This window comes from Mercurialis annua, linkage group LG1-X, assembly GCF_937616625.2.
Source record: "Mercurialis annua linkage group LG1-X, ddMerAnnu1.2, whole genome shotgun sequence".
Classification (NCBI taxonomy): Eukaryota; Viridiplantae; Streptophyta; class Magnoliopsida; order Malpighiales; family Euphorbiaceae; genus Mercurialis; species Mercurialis annua.
In genome coordinates, this window is record NC_065570.1 from 3,019,991 (window position 1) to 3,038,536 (window position 18,546).

Below are 18,546 nucleotides of genomic sequence, written 5' to 3' on the forward strand. Positions count from 1 at the left end.
CTAAGTATATAACCATGAACACAAATTCATGCATTATAAACCCATTTCAACATTTCTCATAAACAAAACATCAAGCATGTGGTGTGCACATTTGAGCAAAAAATTGTGCAGGTTTATAGCTTATCCCGAAATGCGCGGGCTTTACTATTAAAGCATCTCTCTGTTGTCTCGATTCTTATAGGATATAACAAAAGTACTTCATATGAAAAAATAAAATAAAAAAATTTAACAGAGACGATCTAAAACTTAAATATATAATAATGATATTGCATTTCATATGAACATGAACGAATTTACAAATAACCAGGTTTTTCCTTGTCTTTACACATTGAAGAAAGGGTTCTTAGAGCGAGAATATAAAACAGACCCATCCAATTTACAGAAAACGAAAGCCAGTGTCCGTATAAACCTCACCAGGCGTGAGCTCCCTTTGTTGCACCAAGCGTAACAGCAATTATCGCAAGAATTGACTGAACATATCAAAATAGAGAAATTCATAAATCAGGAAGCACAGATGATAAAAAAAAAGATATGAAGGTCAATATTCTACATAGATCGATGCAAATGAACTTTATATGGCTTCTTCCCAGATCGAAACCAGGCGATCCTTTATCAAGATTATATGAAAATTCATGCAACATAAATAGCTTTCCTAGTCACAAATTTTCCATTGCTAGGTTCCTATCCCATTTTTCATTTCATATAGGCATTGAGGACACAAAGAAAACCCATACAGGTATAAGCCATTTCACCATATACATTTAATAATAAAAGCTCTAATGACTAATCGATAACATACATAAAATTTCAAGTTGCAAAGTGTAATTAACAAAAAAAACCTAGATCAAACCCGCAAACACTACAATAACTAGTCAACTACAATAATTGGCAAGCACAAGACTGTCATTGCAAGATAGCTACACCCTAAATAGCATGGACACGGATACAAAAAAACGGGATACTTGGACACGGATATGGTGAAAGGGTGTTATTTTTAGGCTTCCTATGTTAAAAATAAAGTCTCGTGTCTGGAACGCCAAGTTTCCAACACATTTGAAAAAAGAAAAACGTCGATTGAGTGAAGTGTCCGTGCTACCTAAGTTGCACCAACAAAATACAGCAGAAAACTAAATAGACACCAATCAAGGAAAGAATTCAGTCCTTTTCTAAAAGAAAAGAAAACAAATTCAGTTATAAATAAGAACTCAGCTATGAATAGTGTTACTTACACCTATTGCACACGCAACATATCCAGGTTTTTCTCTGTAGTCGACTTGCACAAATAGTAGAATAAAAGTCCCAATATACCACGGAATGCCACCAAAAATGAAACCAAGAATAAACCTGACAAAGAAAGGTTTTAAACAGTTAAATTATCGATTTCACATAGTCCACAGAAAATCAATAAAATTGGGAAGTCAAAACCAATAGAGTAAATACTAACTTCAACACATTCTTATTCAATTAGAATATAAAACAACAGGGCTGCATAACTGAAAAAATGAGCTCCGTTTTATTATATTTTGCATAGATACACATAGTCAACAGAAATCCAATTAAGTTCTGAATTCGAAACTAAACAGAGTAAAATATATTAACTTCAACACATTCGTATTCAATTTGATGATAAAACTACAGTGCCACATAACCAACAAAATGAGCTCCGTTTTATTTCAATTTTCATAAATATACAGTTGACAAAAAACCAATTAAATAATGAATTCAAAACTAAACAGAGTAAAGTTGTACTAACTTCAACACATTCTTATTCAATTTGCAGATAAAACTACAGGGCAACAGCATAACCCAAAAAAATGAGCTCCGTTTTATTTTAATTTGCATAGATACACATATTTGACAGAAAATCAATTAAATTGCGAATTCAAAGCTAAAGAAAGTAAAACGTAAAAGAAAGTAAAACGTACTAACTTCAACACATTCTTATTCAATTAGATAATAAAACTACAGGGCAACTACATAACCGAAAAATGAGCTTAATTTTATTTTAATTTGCATATAAGAGGACCTAAATTATATAAAGTAAACCAATATTTCAATTTCAAAGATTATAACACATAAAATAACAAAAGCTAACAGATTTAACACATAGAAAATGATGAATGAGAACTTACAAGAACCATCCCATGCCGAGACCGCAGCACTGAAGCCTTCGTTCAATGAACGGTCTAGCTTCAATCACTGCATAGCCTTCAATAACACAAAATTCAATAATAAGCTAAATTACACTAATTAAATCATTCATTAAGATAAATTAATAAAATATTTATCTAAAACTACCTGTTGGAATAATGTTATTGTTGTAGCCGTAATAATAAGGAGGGTGATTAGGGTTTGTGCCGTGAGGTGGAACCGGCTGAGGGAAACCGACGACCGGATGAGGAGGTGGCGGTGGAACGGAAGGGTAATAGTTGGCGACGCCCTGAAAAGTGCCGTAGTACGGACTCTGTGGGTTGCCGGTAACGCCCCTGTTCTTCCCTTCTTCGGTCATCGTTTTTTCTTTTCTTCTCTTGGAAGGGATTCACGGAGACGTCAACGATCGCCGACTTCTGTTTTTTTTTAATTGTTATTTTTTTCGTTGTTTTTTTTTGTTTTCAGTTATTTGGTTCGGTGTATAAGGAAATTGGAAAATGGGCCTGACTAATGGTTTTGTTTTGAAATGGGCTTAATTTGTTAATCAATTGCAATGTTTTCGTTATCCAATTGACTTTGACTTTTTAGGTTAAATGATTGGAACTTTTATAAAATTAAATAACACCATATAACTTAATTTTAGTATATTATTGAACTTTTTTAACTTGAATAATTATTTTCTATAGATAAATTATGGATTATATTCTTACAATTTACTTTTTCATAAAACATATGTTTAATTTTTAATTTTTATTGTAAATTGTTATTTATTCTTATCATAAATATTTTGAAAAAAATATATTATTTGATAGTTTGAACTTATCATAAGTAATAATTTCTTATTATGAATTTTATACTTTTTTATGATTCATGAATAATTTTTATATTTTCAAAAGTTAGATTTACTGTAAATATATAATTTGATTGTGTATTTAATTATATTAGGGGATTTATAGATTATTTAAATGTATTACTTTTTAAAATTGATTAATAAAATAAAGTGATATGGTTTAAATTTTTTTATCAAATATTGAAGAACCGAATGAAATTTTTGTAAAAATAATTGTTTGATCTAAAAAAATTAAAAATAAATTATTTGGCTGAACGATAAAAGGCACCCTAAACATAGCTTTATTATGCATGCAACTAACTAGTGGTGTACATACGAATGAAAAAAAAAATCAAATATCTAACTGAAAATGATTTGGAAAATGACATAGTCCAACCATAAATATTTATGATAAGATTAAAGAATACATAGAAAAAACTTTTATTTATATGATTAATCTCGAGTAAACTCAATCTTGATGCCACCAATTTTAACACCTTTACCAGATCTAGGAACCAAAGCTACAACAACGCTATCATCATCTTCAGCTCCTAAATCCTCCAACAAATCAGTAAGCCCTAATCTCAAACACGTCTTCATTTTCTTGCCATGTTTATGCTTACGAGGAACATTCACAAAACTGCCGGCGAACTCGGAATTATCCGGCCGAGTAGCAAGTAGATCATCTTCATCATTAACATACACATCAAATTTCACAACTGAATCGTTCTCTAATTCTATCCCATTTATCACCAAAATCTCCTCTTCGTCTTCTTTTTCATTCTTGGTTCTTGATTTCTTCGGCCTTTTAACCAAAGTAGTGATGGTTTTGTTTAATGTTAATGGAAATGAGTTAGCTGACCTAATTGGTGTCGAGTTCTTTATTTCAGCTGCAAGTGCCACCTGACCAAAATTTCTATTATCCGCCACTTTCTTGGATAATTTTCTTGGTCTTGGCTTAGAATTAAGCCATGGAACATCAACTTCTTGATAAGTATACCCGAGTTTTTTAGTGTCAAGGCAATCTCTAACCTTAACACGAACCGGATTCGCGTTCTCATCATAAAAAAGAAATTCTGCGTTGAGCCAATCCGAGTTAGTGAACTCAGTTCTTCTGTTGCCTCCTAGGGTTTTCCAAATTGTCCACATTCGATCAACGTTAGAGTGATGACCGAAAAAGATTGGATCTCTAGCAGCTGAGTAGAAATTTCCCATGTTTTCACGATTTGGTTGAGTGTTATCTCCACACCAGATATGAACCGGACCGTGCGGGATATTCTCAATGGAGCCGGCCCCAGGTTCAGGTTCGTCGCCCGCGCGGTAAGGACTGCCGAGAAAAAGACTAGCAGTCTTGCTATTAGAAACCATTTGTCTATACATAATAGTAAGATTGCTAGATAATTGTTCTTGCTTCGAACTAGGGTTTTCGGTTCCGTTATAATCAAGATCGAGTAGTGTCGGAGGTTGGTGATTCTTGTTACGGAACCGATCATAGAGTGGAGATTTAGGGTTAGCATACATGGCCGGCATTTGCATGCCGGCCGGAGAATCCCAGTTCCAGTAAGGCAAAGCAAAAGTCGGATCATCAATCAATTTACCCAAGATTCTTTCATGGAAATAAAGATAATATCTATGAAAAGGAAAAAAAAGCCAACAATTATGAACTTGAAGGTCTAAATTTGGAAACCCTACTTGATCATGAGCACCATCACAATAAGCACAATGAACATTAGCTTGCTGCTTAAAGCTACGTGGATCATCATCGGGTAGAGCTTTCATGAGCTCAACAGCTCTAGAATATTTAGCTAGGTAGCGTTCATCAACTAAATGAGCTGCTGGTCTGATACGCAATAAAGGGTTCGAAGGTGGTTTGAAATCTAAGATGGTTGTAGATTTCGGAGGGCAACAATTTGTGGGTATGGCACCGGTTGGTAAGTCAGCTTTGCCACAGTTGGTTAGGTCAGGGGCTGAGACTGGGCTAGCCAAGGCTAACGAATTGCCGAAAGTGGTTGCGCCATATAGGCCACCGAGACCTAGTAGAACGTCTCTTCTAGTGCTAGGGTTTTTGTGATGATCATGATCATGATCATCACCTTTGCATGCAATTACTCTAGAATTATTAACATGAGCTAATTTTTGATTTTGGGGTAAGGAAATTAAGTTGGGATTTCTTAGGAAGGTCGATGTTGAAAAAGTTAAAGAAGCCATGAATTGTTTGGTTATTATTAATTAGGTGTTCAAGGGATTCTTCCTATTTATAATGAAATGGATTCAGAATTCGAAAGAATCTTTAGACTATTCTGATTTCTAATTCAATTAATGGATTACTATGTACATTTATGACTGAATATTAACATTCAAGAGAGTTTCTTTGTATGCATATATTGCCAAATATTTAAGTTGAATAACTAAATTAATAGTGACATGAAGAAATAGAGAAGTGCGAAATTAAGGTAACTTGTGCATGAAAGTGGCAACTAGTTCAATCCGAGGAAAATTGAGATTTATCTTTAGGTTACAATGTCTATTCTTTAATAATTGCAAACTTGCAACTAATTAACAACCATAATTTTTTAGGTAATTGATTTTGAAATTTACTGTAATTTGCACTTAATTTAAATTGGTGATCGTATTTAGATTCGTTTCAATTTGGTCATTGAGCAACGATTTTAATAATATCAAAATGTTTTTAAATGATTTTTAGTCAAACTAATTATGTGTATACGCTAATGATCGAGTTTTGATTATTCATATCACACTATATATACCTTATATTTTATGTATACACGCAATCAAGTAAAAATCAACTCGATATTATTTTCAGTGACCTAAAATTTTTTGTTGAAATAAAATTATAGTTATTAAAATAAAATATATTGAAGTACGTTGATCAAAATAAAAAATAAGCAAAATTTAGTGATCACCCTATAATCAATTATCCAAAGCAGTTTCTTAAATGCGAAATGCAAAGTTTGATATAGTAGTTTGGCCTAATTACTTAAAAAAATCTCACCTTATAATATTTTTTCATTTATACCATGATCTAAAAAAAAGTTCATTTGTACCCTTTTTTTTATTTTTCGTTTTCAACTCTACCCTAAAGCACTAAATTGAACTTTTTTTATTTAGAAAAAGCTGAAAATAATTCTTCATTTTTTAACTTATTTGTATTTTTTCAAATAGAAAAAAGATGATATAACCCTTCTATTTAATTATTTTTAATATTTTCATCCTTTAATTAATTAAATTGTCAAAAAATAAAATTTTGGGGTACAATTGAAAACGAAAAACCAAAAAAAGGGTACAAATGAACTTTTTCCTAAGTCAGGGTATAAACGAAAAATTATTTTAAGGTGGGGTTTTTTTAAGTAATTAGACCTAGTAGTTTTCATAAGGTCAATGTTTTTTTAGATAAATGTCATAAGGTCAATGTTACACCAATATTTCTATTCTAAAGTTTTTTGGATACGAATCTAGTTTGCTTAACAATAACATCTAGAAAATTTAGTTTACACTTTTCAAAAACTGCATGTATTTTCTTTATTATAGAATAGTTGAGTTGAGGAGGGAGATTATACAATTTTAAGTTTTAACTTGTTTAATTAATTTACAGTAAAATAGAAAATTGACACCGTAACCTTTAGCATCGTGGTGCTGCTATAAAATTTCTATTCGCGGTTATCTTTGAGTTAGTGGGCATGAAGTATGTACTAAGTACTAACACGTTAATTAGTTTAGTTTGTTTCCATATATTTGCATGTTGCTTTTGAGAAAATAACAAGAAAATAAGAAAAAAGCCTCCACATTTCACATAATGCAATTTTAATAAATTTGTTTATTTTGGTACCATTTTTGTTACAAAAAGTACCAAATATGAATGTTTTATTTCATCCAACACCATTTTCACTCTTTACCCAACACGTGTCCAAAGCAAAAGTTAATTTGAATATTTTTTAACACGTGCTGACCTCATCATGAGGTCAGCACGCCTATGTATGTCAGCAGGTGCATATGCACCTGCTTTAATATATGACCCGCGCGTGATGCGCGGGTCATTTAAACCAAATTTCAGATGCACCAAAGGGTGCACCTGATACCATTTTTTTGTTTTAATATAAATTATATATTTACTTAAATTATATATAAAATTTATTTATTATATTTTAATTTTAAAAATATTAATCTTAATTTTAAATTTTAAAAATATAAATATATTACTTTTTTTTGTTTATATCTTCGATACATATTTGATACGTCTCTCACATATTATACCCCCTCCGTTTTTATTTAATTGTTCATTTAGCCAAAATTGTACATAATAAAAAAGTGAAATTTTTGTCTTATATATATCGGCAATGTATTAAATATGTATCATATATGTATCAGAGATGTATCAAATTATATGTTTGAATTTTTTTCAATTTTTAACGTAATTGACAATCATTTTAAACACGTATAAATTATGTATCAGAAATTTATTACACATCTCAGATACATAATTTATACATAATAGATACATATTTGATACATTATTGAATTAACTGATTAATTTGATTGGTTCGTTTTTATATTTAAAAAAATTTATAAACATATATGTAATAATATTAATTAGTTCATTTTAATTAGTATTATTAGATTTATTATTTTGTATATATTTGATCGGTTTGGTTTCATGGTCTGACCGGAAGCCCAAGGTAGAAGAAAGGAAAAAAAGAATAGAAGTGCAAAATATTCGATAAATATTTGATACTATGATACATATATGATACATTTTCGATACATAATTTATACATGATAGATACAAATTTGATACATTAATAGAATTAACTGACTAATTTGATTGGTTCGTTTTTATATTTAAAAAAACTTATAAACATATATGTAATAATTAGTATTATTACATATATGTTTATAAGTTTTTTTAAATATAAAAACGAGTTGTTTTGTTTATATTTGGTCGGTTCGGTTTCATGATTTGACCGGAAGCCTAAGGTGAAAGAAAGGGAAACAATGAGTAGAAATGCAAAATATTCGATAAATATTTGATACATCTCGGATACATATGTGATACATTTCTGATACATAATTTAGACATGTTTAAAAAGAAAATTATCAAATTACGTTGAAAATTGAAAAATTATCAAACATATAATTTGATACATCTCCGATACATATATGATACATATTATATACATCACTGATACATTTTTGATTTGTCAAGTTCTATAGTTTCAAGGACTGCCATTATTGGAGTATTATTTGTAGAGTGGATACATATCTGATTTATTCAAATAGATCATCGTCAAATTCTATAAAAAAATATATAACATGATAGACACATTTTTTTAAATGTATTTAATAAATACATCGCTGATACATAATTTATACACGATAGATATATTTTTAAAAGTATTTAAATAGATACATGATAGATACATTTTTACTAAATTATATACTGTATATTTTTTTACATATATTTATTTGATACATAATTATTTATTGTAGTTAATTAAACATATATATAATAATACTAATTAAAATAAATTTTTCTAGTGCTTATTTATTTTTAATAGACTATATTTAATTAGTTGTTGTATAAATATTTTAAATTATTTTATATATATTTTAGATAAATTATTTTTGATAAATTTTAGATATATTTTAAATTAGTTGTTATATAAATTATTTATTTTATTTAAAAAACAAAAAAAAATATATAAAGCCATTCTAGTGCACTGTTCATAACAGTGCACTAGCATGGCACAGTGCACCAATTGGTGCACTGTTCACGCGTCAGCGGGCCTGACGCGTGCGTCAGGCCCGCTGACGTCACCAAGGTGGTATCTATGAAATATTTTTTGTGCACATGTAATAAGTCTATTTTTTGTTGTAAAGTGTGAAAATGGTGGGCTCCTTTCTTGTATTTTTGTGATATTCTCTTCAATTTTAGGTTTTGTTGTAATTATATTTCATTATACCTTCTGCTCATATGATTCAAGTTTGGACGGTTCAGATTGAGTTCAACCGGCGATTTGACTCTTTTAAATATAAGTTTAAATTCAATTCGGGAACAGTTCAAAACTAATATTTATATTCTATGACGTCCATATATTAGATTTATGCGGATTGCAATGGTCCTTTCGGATACATAAAAGATTAATCAAATAAAACCTCAATCTCACACGTAAATATACAAAACTATTACGAGTTTAAACTCGAGTTGAATTCGATGAGAACAATAAGTGTTAAACTTAGTACAAATGGAGCGGCGAGATGAGTATGAATGGCAATGGGGAGGAGATTCCCCATTCTCCGTGGGGATCCACCCCTAATGGGTGGAGAATCCCCACCAATTACCTCCATGGATATGGAAATGAGGAAAAATCATTCCCCAACCACAGGATTGGGGAGGGGACGGGGAGCATAGTCCCCATCCCATGGGAATTCCCATTCCCGTTCCCATGGGGATCCGATTTATATTTATGCATATTTATATTATATCATAAATTTTAGTATGTTATTTATAATTTTAAATAATTTAACTTAATTTTTTTTATTAGCTTATATTTAGTTATAAATATATAATATTATAAAAAATAATAGTATTTTTTATAATTAATTTTTTTTAAATATCTTATGAAAATATATAATAAAATTATTTATAAATTATATTTAATTATACGGGAACGAGATCCCCATGAGGATGGAGAATCCATGGGGACGAGGACGGGGATGATTTTATCCCCATTAATTAAATGGAGAAGGGGATGAGAATTCTCCATATATACGCGGGAATAGGGATGGGGATGGCTTCCCCGTCCCCACCCGCCCCATTGCCATCCTTAGAGATGGGTGCCTAGATAAAATCTAAGTCGTTTGTACAAATATAAAAATTATAAAAAAATTAAATTAATTAAAAAAAATTTATCTACTTTTAAAATTTTATTCTTTCAAAATTTTATAAATATAAATACTACTCCATTGGACAATAATGATACATTCTTCATTAGTGATAAATAAAAAAATTAATTATCAAAAATAAAAAGTGGGCCTATCAATTCGGAATAGAGGAGTATTATTTTAATTTATTATTAACTATTTAGAATTATAATTAAAAGGAGTAAACCTATTATCTTTAATAGAATTATTATTGTTATTATAATTTTCTCAATCTTATTTTAGTCATTTATACTCTATTTTAATTGCATTTTAGAAGGAAATATTTATTATGGTCTAAATGTAAATAGAAACAATATTCTAGCTATATTAATTAAAAACAATGAGAATAAGATAAATTTGAAATAAGTTATAAGATACTCTATCAAAATTGTAATTACAAATAATTAATAAATATTTAGGAAAAATGATAAATGTAAAAAAGTAAATTTATAGAGGGGGTATATCTTATTAACCGTTTGTAAGTGGAGGTGGGCAGGTGGGCAGTTTGATTAGAGAAAACTGCTACCATTTCCCTCCAGTTAATTATACTACTAATCATCATTTAGCTAATTAATAATTAATTACTCTTCTCCATGATGAACTATTCTTTATAATCTTTGCTTCTCCACCTTAATTACATAGTAATTAAGTGAACATGCTCGGTCTACTATTCGGGTGGAGAAAAGCTTCCAAGTGGTAATTATAGTCCATTAATTACACCATTTTTGTACTATTCATTTTACTAATTTAGTTCGTTTATTTCATTTTCAGCAAGAAATTAGTTAAACTTCTTCATTGTCGCATTCAATTAGTAAAGAGCAAGAAATACGTAATTATAAAGCAATTACGTGACGACATTTCTCAGCTTCTCAAGAACAGTCAATTCGAACGTGCTTTTTCTCTGGTTAATCTATCTATCACTTAACAAAATTCAATTCAAAATTTTCTACTTTACTGATTGCAAATTACTGTTTAATTAATACTGTTTTATTATTAATCTTAAACTTTAATTAAATTTCTTCAGGCTGAGCAGCTGTTTAAGGATCAAAGCCTGTTTGATGCATATGATTTGTTGGGTACTTACTGTGAATTTATAACCATTCGATTCCGTTTTATACGTAGACACAGGTAAAAATATAATTTGGACCGTTATGAAGTGAATAATTTTAATAAATTTAGAAGAATAACCACATAAACCTGTGGTATTTTGCTATCAGGAATTGTCCTGAAGACATTAATGAAGCAATTTCAACGTTGATATTTGCTACGGCTTGGTGCGGAGATTTGCCTGAACTACAAGTGATTCGAAAATTGTTTAATGAGCGTTACGGACACAAATTCACGAAAATTGCAGCTGAATTGCATATTGGAAATTTCGTTAATCATGAGGTTCGTAATTGTTCTAATGAATTTTAAACATATTTAATGTTTCTTCAGGTTTTTTTCGCTGATTTTTGTTGCTCATCAGATTAAGGAGAAACTTTGCGTAAAATCAATTCCTGATGATGCGAAAATGAAACTGATGATTGACATTGCCAAGGAGTCCATTTTTACGCCATGGCAGCTTGGATGTGACCACTCAACCAAAGTACAGCTCTTACAGGTTTGTCAGCATTCTGATTTCCATTTGATTTCCGTCTTGTCCGATGAATTATTCTGAAATCCGTCAAATTACAGGTTTATGGAAATAACAAAGATGATCATTTGGAAGGCTTCATTTTCAAAGAAGAAACATATGTCAGATTCAATGCGACAAGTTCCTGTTGTGAACGTACACAAAGTGTTCGGCCTTTTGTCTCATCCGAACCTGAAAAACGTATTCGAAGTAGTCTTTCAAGAGATAACACCTGCCTAGAGGAAGTAAAAGAGTTGGAGTATATTGAATTTCAAGATGAGCATTACAATGAAGACAAACGAGTGTTTTTGTTCAATTCGGGGATTCATCCATTGACGTCGAAAGATTTATCAAATGGTCTAGAATATTCTTGTAAAGAGGCCGAAAATGCTGGAAATAGTATCGTAGTTTATCGCGAAGATCAGAAATCGGCATCAACGTCTCATAACCATGTGCATCCCAAGCTCCCGGACTGTGATGAATTGGCTATGAAATTCAAGGCACTTAAGAAACAACATCTTCAAAGAAAAAATCTCTATAAGTTACAATCTCTTTATTTTTTAGAGAATGACAGCTTTTTCTGAATAAATTTCTTACTAATTTATTAACTTATTGAGTGTTAATGATAGATTTATCATCATTCTTCAAATCCTGTTGCTTTTAATCATATAAAAGCTGGATCGGAAATAAAATTCAGAACAAATCATAAAGTTTATTATGAAACAGCAAATGGAGCTAACAATAGTTTTTTTTTAATTAATGGAGCCAACAATATAGTTATTTACTACTTTAATCAAAGTTATCATTTTTAACTTATTTCCTTTATGTGAAAATTCATTTCAAGTTGTTTTCCATGATCTTTTTTTATTCCTATAAATAATTTTTAGAGAATTTATATACTGACAAACATTATTTAAATACAGATAGTTACAAATAAAAGCGAACATTCGCCACTGAATTTTTATCTTTGTTCTATTTATACTGACGCTTAGTTACAAACAAAAGTGAACATTCGCCACTGAATTTTTATCTTTGTTCTATTTATACTGACACATAAAAATATTTAATACTAGCAACTGTAATATTTTTTATCTTTCTGTTTTCAAAAAATAGATTGCATTGATATTAAAATAGTACAGTCGACTTTCTAATAGTTAATATTTTATAAATTAATAAATCTAATAATTAATAGAAAATTGAGAGAACCAACTTCGTTCCACGTTGGATAATTAATAATTCTATTATTTAATAATTAATAAAATTTAAAATATATTCTACATGAATATTAATTATTAGAGAAATTTTTTAAAGAAATATATAACAATTGATGATTTATCTAAAGCAATACTAACCTTAATTCATAAAGTGGAAGTTAAAATACTATCAAGTTATGACTTTCTTATTCTTTTGAGAAATTTTAAAAAAAGTTATTAGATAAACAAATTAAAGTAAGTAAAGTATCTCTAGTATAAAAAATATTAAAAATTATTTTACTTTATGAATACAACTTCTTAATAATTATTTTTTAGTTTGATATCAATTGATATTTTTTTAATTGAATATAAAATTATTATTTTTTAAATTGAGTGATTGTAAAGTGTATTTAGTTAGTTTTTTTATAATATAATATTAATATTAGGTCTATTAATGTAGATGCTTTAAAATATGTTTTATAATTTTTGTATACAGATTCAATAAATTAATAATTTTAATAATTAATAATTTTGATTCACCATGTGTATTAATTATCAGAGGGTCGACTGTACCAAGGTAGTATTAAAAATGATAAACAAAAAAACTTAAAGTTAGACTACAAAAGTGTATCAATACACTGGTAGGTTTGAAACTAAACGTCAGATATCTTGTCGAATTCCTCAAGACTACATATTTGATACCGTATGAGAACAAATATATGGTTTGAATACATTGTTAACTACTATGAAATTTACTATTCATTTTTAAAAAATTTATCCTGGATGCTAGGTCTCATACTATTTACTTACGAAGCACATCTGATCTCATTTAGGTATTAAAAATGAATAAAAAAAATTTAGTAAACATTTAATTTTAGTTTACTCTAATATCTTAATTAAATTAAACGCTTACCAATATAATTATCTAAAGTAACTGAACTTTATCATTAAAATTCATCCATCATTTATAGATAGCTTACATGTATTTTGTATGATGGTATCATGCCAATATGCTTTAAAATATATAAATAAGAAAAATGTGAAGATGTTTGAGAAAAATTATCATTTAAGAAAATGAATAAAACAACCAAACCAGTGTGATCTAGTTGTACATAATATAAGTTGCCAACACAAAACAAATGAAACCTCAATTAATGACAACACCGATGAATTTATGTTCTAATTTTTTTACTTTTTTTAGGATCGATCATTCAATCGATTAGATTGAATTCAAATTATTTTCTCTCTTTATTAAAGTGAATAAATTAACTAAAACCAAATAAACCATTATTTTAAAAATATAAAAACCAACTGATCGAATTAGTTGATTAATTCAATAAAACTGATAAAATGTGAAACTAATTATCAAAATAAATGTAAAATATTTTCATCATCCAGATAACTAATATTTTAAAGGGTTAATGTCAAAAAAATCACAAATTTTACACGTTTTCTCATTTTAATCACGCAGTTTAAATTTTCTTATTTTCGTGCACGAACTACCACTTTTTCTCAAATTCATGCACGGTACTGAGGTGGCACTCATTTGTTGGTCTAAAATAACCTCCACCTCAGCGAATTACACCAATAGAGCAGTGATACCTCAGCACCGTGTATGAATTTGAGAAAAAGTGATAGTTCGTGCATGAAAATGAGAAAATTTAAACTACGTGATTAAAATAAGAAAACGTGTAAAATTGGTGAATTTTTAGAACATTAACTCTATTTTAAAATTATTAAAAGTACCTAAACCAGTTTTTTTATTACCTAAACCAATTGAATTAAACAAATAGATCGGTTGATTCGGTTTAACCAAATTTTTTGTTTTCTGCTGAATCCGGTTGGATCAGATGGAAAGATGAAAAAGCCCATTTGTATAAGCCCATTGAACTAGGCCGGATCAGATGGATGACACAAGCCCACATCTATTTAATCGTGTTTAAATATTAAGGTCACTGTCATTTAAAACTCCTAGGGTTTCTTCCTCTGTATCTCTGTTTCACAAAATTCGCCATCACCATGGGAAGGAGTAAGTGATGATTTGGTTTCAGCTTCAAATTATTTTATTTGTTTTGGATTATATGAATTTGACATTAATCATATGATTAATGTTTTCATTAATTTGTTAATTGTTGTTATTATTATTTTTCTAAGCTTTTTGGAATTTTAATTCGTTTTAAGCAAACAATTATTTAGGATTATTAGGCATGTGATATAGTTAATGATTAGGTTACTGTTTGCTCAGATTTTATTTACTACTATTAAGTAATAATCTAGTTAACTTAAATTATAGTTTGAAGAGTATTATTAGAATTGTTGGAAGCATGATTGTGAGTTACATAACAATTACGCCAAGTCGTTGACTGTATTTAGCAATCACCGTGTAATTAAATTGTGTTCGGTACTGATATTTTTTTATATTCATGTGTGTTCTTGATGTGTTTTCTTATGGTCTGTAGCAATTTTAATGTATGGAGGTTTAATCTTGAATTGAATAAACTTATGTGTGTTCTGATTTTTGTAGGACCTGCTAGATGTTACCGCCAGATCAAGAATAAGCCATACCCAAAATCACGCTATTGTCGTGGTGTTCCCGACCCCAAAATCAGAATTTACGATGTTGGGATGAAGAAGAAAGGAGTTGATGAGTTCCCCTTCTGTGTGCATTTGGTGTCGTGGGAGAAGGAGAATGTCTCCAGTGAAGCGCTTGAAGCTGCACGTATTGCATGCAACAAGTATATGACCAAGTTTGCCGGAAAAGATGCTTTCCATTTGAGGGTTAGGGTGCATCCTTTCCATGTCTTGCGTATCAATAAGATGCTTTCATGTGCCGGAGCGGATAGGCTGCAAACTGGCATGAGGGGTGCTTTTGGAAAACCTCAGGGTGTTTGTGCTAGAGTGGCCATCGGTCAGGTACTTCTGTCTGTTCGTTGCAAGGATGGCAACAGTCATCATGCTCAAGAGGCCCTTCGTCGTGCTAAGTTTAAGTTCCCTGGTCGCCAAAAGATCATTGTCAGCAGGAAGTGGTATGTTGTCATTGCCTTTTAGATTCTGGATTATATGCTGAAAGACTCTCAGATACGTTTGTTTGTGCTATGATTTGTTCTTCAAGTATCAATTCACATATACAATTCAAAGTAGAAATTCTTGAGCTCTAGGTCTTCTCGCATTGACAGAAGTTCTGTTTGCACTTGACTATAACTTGCTTTGGAACTGTATCCTGGTAGAGGATAGCTAAACCTTCTTGTTTTTGTGCGTAGCCTAGGTGTGAGTAAAAATTAACCGAAATTGAATTAACCGATCTGTTTTGGTTAATTCGTAAAAGGTTTCGGTGGATTCGATAGTTAGGCCTGTTTGATTCGGTTAATGCAAACTTTCAGTATGGTTACATTTAAGAGTTTTAAAAATTCGATTAACCGAATATTTTTAATTTATTTTCAATGATTATTCTTTATATTTATCGGTTTACTGAATTAACCAACTAATTTGGTCAGATAGGCTCGATATATTTTTAAGATTTTGGTAAATTGGTTTCGGTTAATCTGGATAATTTGGTCGGCTTGGTTCAAAAAGTAAAATTATCCTGTTAATTTAGAAATGTGTAACTGAACCGACTGAATGCTCACCCCAATGCTCACCCCAGTGTGGCCTGTTTTGCCTAGATAGTTCTTATCTAGCCACCAACTGGTAAAATCATGATCCTGTATATGCATAGTAATGGTCTTGTGTAACAACTGTGATGTGCAGGGGGTTCACCAAGTTTAACCGAACTGACTACGTGAGGTTGAAGGCAGAGAATCGCATCATGTTCGACGGTGTCAACGGGAAGGTTGGCAAATTTTTCCAATTATGTTACTTCTCATTTATTACATAACTGGCGTGCTGTATACTTAGCATGGCCGTGAAGAAAAGCATATCAACTGTTGGATTGCTCATTCGATAAACTGAGAATGGTTTGGTCTTTTTTGCAGCTTCTTGGATGTCATGGACCGTTGGCCAACCGGCAGCCTGGAAGAGCATTTTTGACGGCAGCGGTTTGAGGGCATTGATGGTATTGTCTGGCAAGTTTTGTTTGACTTTGCAGTTTAGGGATAGGATATTTTTTGACGGCATACATTGTTTCTAATTTTAAGCAACCTGTGAGAGGCTCTACATTATAATCAAAAGGTAATAGTTTAAAAAGAAATTGTGGTTCATATTAGCATTTTCGGGTCAGGCGTGCAATGCAAGAATGCCCTGGAATGACTTACTCCCTCCCTCCCGTAAAGATAGAAAAAGTAGCTCACAAGAATTAAGAAAGTAGTTAATTATAGGTAATTTGTGATAATTTTTCTAAATTGTCCTTTTAATTTCTTGAAATAAATCATGATAAATTAGTGATTCACACAACTCAAAGCCACTATATAAATATTAGCCAATAGAATTTTAGATGCATAAAAAGCAAATATTGAAACTTTAAATCAATTAATGTTAATATAAGGGTATTTTAATAATTTTATAGTTAACTAATACTACGTTTTTTTATCTTTGTGGGATAAAAAAAGTAGCTACTTTTTCTATTTTTACGGGACGGAGGAAGTATTAAGTTTGATTTTATCTTTTATTTTCTCAATTAGATGTGGTAAAAGTTAAGTCTGTATTGTTATTTCTTTGCCAAATGACAAGGGAAATGAAGCAATTCTTTTACAAAAATAATCTTTGAAAAATTTATGTTATATTCAAGAAAAAAAGTAAACGATTTTAAATCTAACAATCGTAGTTTATTTTTTTTCTAAATTTTTTATAAAAGCTTAAAAAAAATTTGTTAGCTATTTTAAATTTGTCAACATTGGAGAAAGTTTAAAATAAAACAAAATTGAATTGTAATTCCTTTTCCAAAAAAGATGCCAAGCAAGGTTTTTCTCATTTTCATAAAGTTGTTATTTGCTTCCTTGGTGTATTTATATCCGAAATTTGGGGTAATAGATATCGGGGCTTAATGTCTTAAAAAACCCTGACTTTTCATCTTTTTTTTAACCATACCATGATGTTGTAAATCTGTCAATTTTACTCTATTTTGCATTTTTTTTTCATTTTAATTGTACCCTAAAGCATAAAATTGATCTTTTATTATTTGGCAAAAATTATCTAAATTGACCCTTTTTGTATAAGATTAACTTTTTATATTAAATTTATTTTTTTAAAAAAAAATTATTGAACTTTTGTCAAATAAAAAAAGATTAATTTTATACTCTATGGTACAATTGATATGAAAAAAAATACAGATTGAGGTAAAATTGACAATTTTTCAACGTCAGGGTAGGATTGAAAAGGGGATGAAAGGCCGGGGTTTTTTTTAAGACATTAAGCGTAGATATCGGAGTATTTAAACTATTATTATATTTAATTTTTGTAGCTGTTTTTTTTTTCTATTTCGGTAACCAAGTATTAAAATTATTTCATTAGATTTTTCTAGGCCAAGATGATGACGTGGTTGTTGATTTTTACCACTTTATAATTGTTTTTTTTAATCACCAAAAGCACAAATTCAATTGCAAAGCCAATGAAACTGGCAAAAATTACAAGCTGATACTCAGCTATATAGGAAGCACAAGGCAGAAACAGGACAATAGCACAAGCTATCTCCTATGATTACTTCTACCCTCCACATCAAATTTGATCTTCGTAAACACTTTATCACTACTAACTATCTTTTGATTGAAGATTAGCTCATTCCTGACACACCAGATTTGGTAAACAGCAGCACAGAAATACAATCTCCTTCTAGCTATTTCAGACTTGCCTGCAGATTTTATGGTGAAGTAGCTGACTTCTCTTCT

The 18,546-nt window shown here is 30.1% G+C and overlaps 4 protein-coding genes across 4 annotated transcripts; 2 read left to right on the plus strand and 2 right to left on the minus strand.

The window, feature by feature from the left end:
- Positions 1–240: 240 nt before the first annotated feature.
- LOC126665772 (60S ribosomal protein L18a-like protein) lies at positions 241–2,606 on the minus strand. Its single transcript, XM_050358670.2, has 4 exons — positions 2,299–2,606; positions 2,133–2,208; positions 1,230–1,344; positions 241–470 (listed from the first exon to the last, which is right to left on the minus strand). The coding sequence occupies exons 1-4, from the start codon at positions 2,507–2,509 to the stop codon at positions 411–413; spliced, it is 462 nt and encodes a 153-aa protein (XP_050214627.1). The 5' UTR covers positions 2,510–2,606; the 3' UTR covers positions 241–410.
- Positions 2,607–3,351: 745 nt separating this feature from the next.
- Positions 3,352–5,275, minus strand: LOC126665771 (polyphenol oxidase, chloroplastic-like). Its single transcript, XM_050358669.2, has one exon. The coding sequence runs from the start codon at positions 5,186–5,188 to the stop codon at positions 3,434–3,436; it is 1,755 nt and encodes a 584-aa protein (XP_050214626.1). The 5' UTR covers positions 5,189–5,275; the 3' UTR covers positions 3,352–3,433.
- Positions 5,276–10,492: 5,217 nt separating this feature from the next.
- Positions 10,493–12,251, plus strand: LOC126665642 (uncharacterized). Its single transcript, XM_050358492.2, has 6 exons — positions 10,493–10,615; positions 10,691–10,823; positions 10,944–11,047; positions 11,137–11,308; positions 11,388–11,522; positions 11,597–12,251. The coding sequence occupies exons 1-6, from the start codon at positions 10,575–10,577 to the stop codon at positions 12,116–12,118; spliced, it is 1,107 nt and encodes a 368-aa protein (XP_050214449.1). The 5' UTR covers positions 10,493–10,574; the 3' UTR covers positions 12,119–12,251.
- Positions 12,252–14,647: 2,396 nt separating this feature from the next.
- On the plus strand, positions 14,648–16,923 carry LOC126665708 (60S ribosomal protein L10-like). Its single transcript, XM_050358584.2, has 4 exons — positions 14,648–14,756; positions 15,252–15,753; positions 16,475–16,556; positions 16,699–16,923. The coding sequence occupies exons 1-4, from the start codon at positions 14,747–14,749 to the stop codon at positions 16,765–16,767; spliced, it is 663 nt and encodes a 220-aa protein (XP_050214541.1). The 5' UTR covers positions 14,648–14,746; the 3' UTR covers positions 16,768–16,923.
- The last annotated feature ends 1,623 nt before the right edge of the window (positions 16,924–18,546 follow it).

Excerpts from the sequence above, each read along its gene's own strand:
- LOC126665772 (XM_050358670.2), bottom strand. The coding sequence starts at position 2,509 with ATGACCGAAGAAGGGAAGAACAGGGGCGTTACCGGCAACCCACAGAGT. Across the intron at positions 2,209-2,298 it reads CAATAACATTATTCCAACAG|GCTATGCAGTGATTGAAGCT; the intron begins GTAGTTTTAGAT and ends GTGTTATTGAAG. Across the intron at positions 1,345-2,132 it reads CTCGGCATGGGATGGTTCTT|GTTTATTCTTGGTTTCATTT; the intron begins GTAAGTTCTCAT and ends TTTCTTTGTCAG.
- LOC126665771 (XM_050358669.2), bottom strand. The coding sequence starts at position 5,188 with ATGGCTTCTTTAACTTTTTCAACATCGACCTTCCTAAGAAATCCCAAC.
- LOC126665642 (XM_050358492.2), top strand. The coding sequence starts at position 10,575 with ATGCTCGGTCTACTATTCGGGTGGAGAAAAGCTTCCAAGTG. Across the intron at positions 11,048-11,136 it reads CGTTTTATACGTAGACACAG|GAATTGTCCTGAAGACATTA; the intron begins GTAAAAATATAA and ends TTTTGCTATCAG. Across the intron at positions 11,309-11,387 it reads GAAATTTCGTTAATCATGAG|ATTAAGGAGAAACTTTGCGT; the intron begins GTTCGTAATTGT and ends GTTGCTCATCAG.
- LOC126665708 (XM_050358584.2), top strand. Across the intron at positions 15,754-16,474 it reads ATCATTGTCAGCAGGAAGTG|GGGGTTCACCAAGTTTAACC; the intron begins GTATGTTGTCAT and ends TGTGATGTGCAG. Across the intron at positions 16,557-16,698 it reads TCGACGGTGTCAACGGGAAG|CTTCTTGGATGTCATGGACC; the intron begins GTTGGCAAATTT and ends TCTTTTTTGCAG.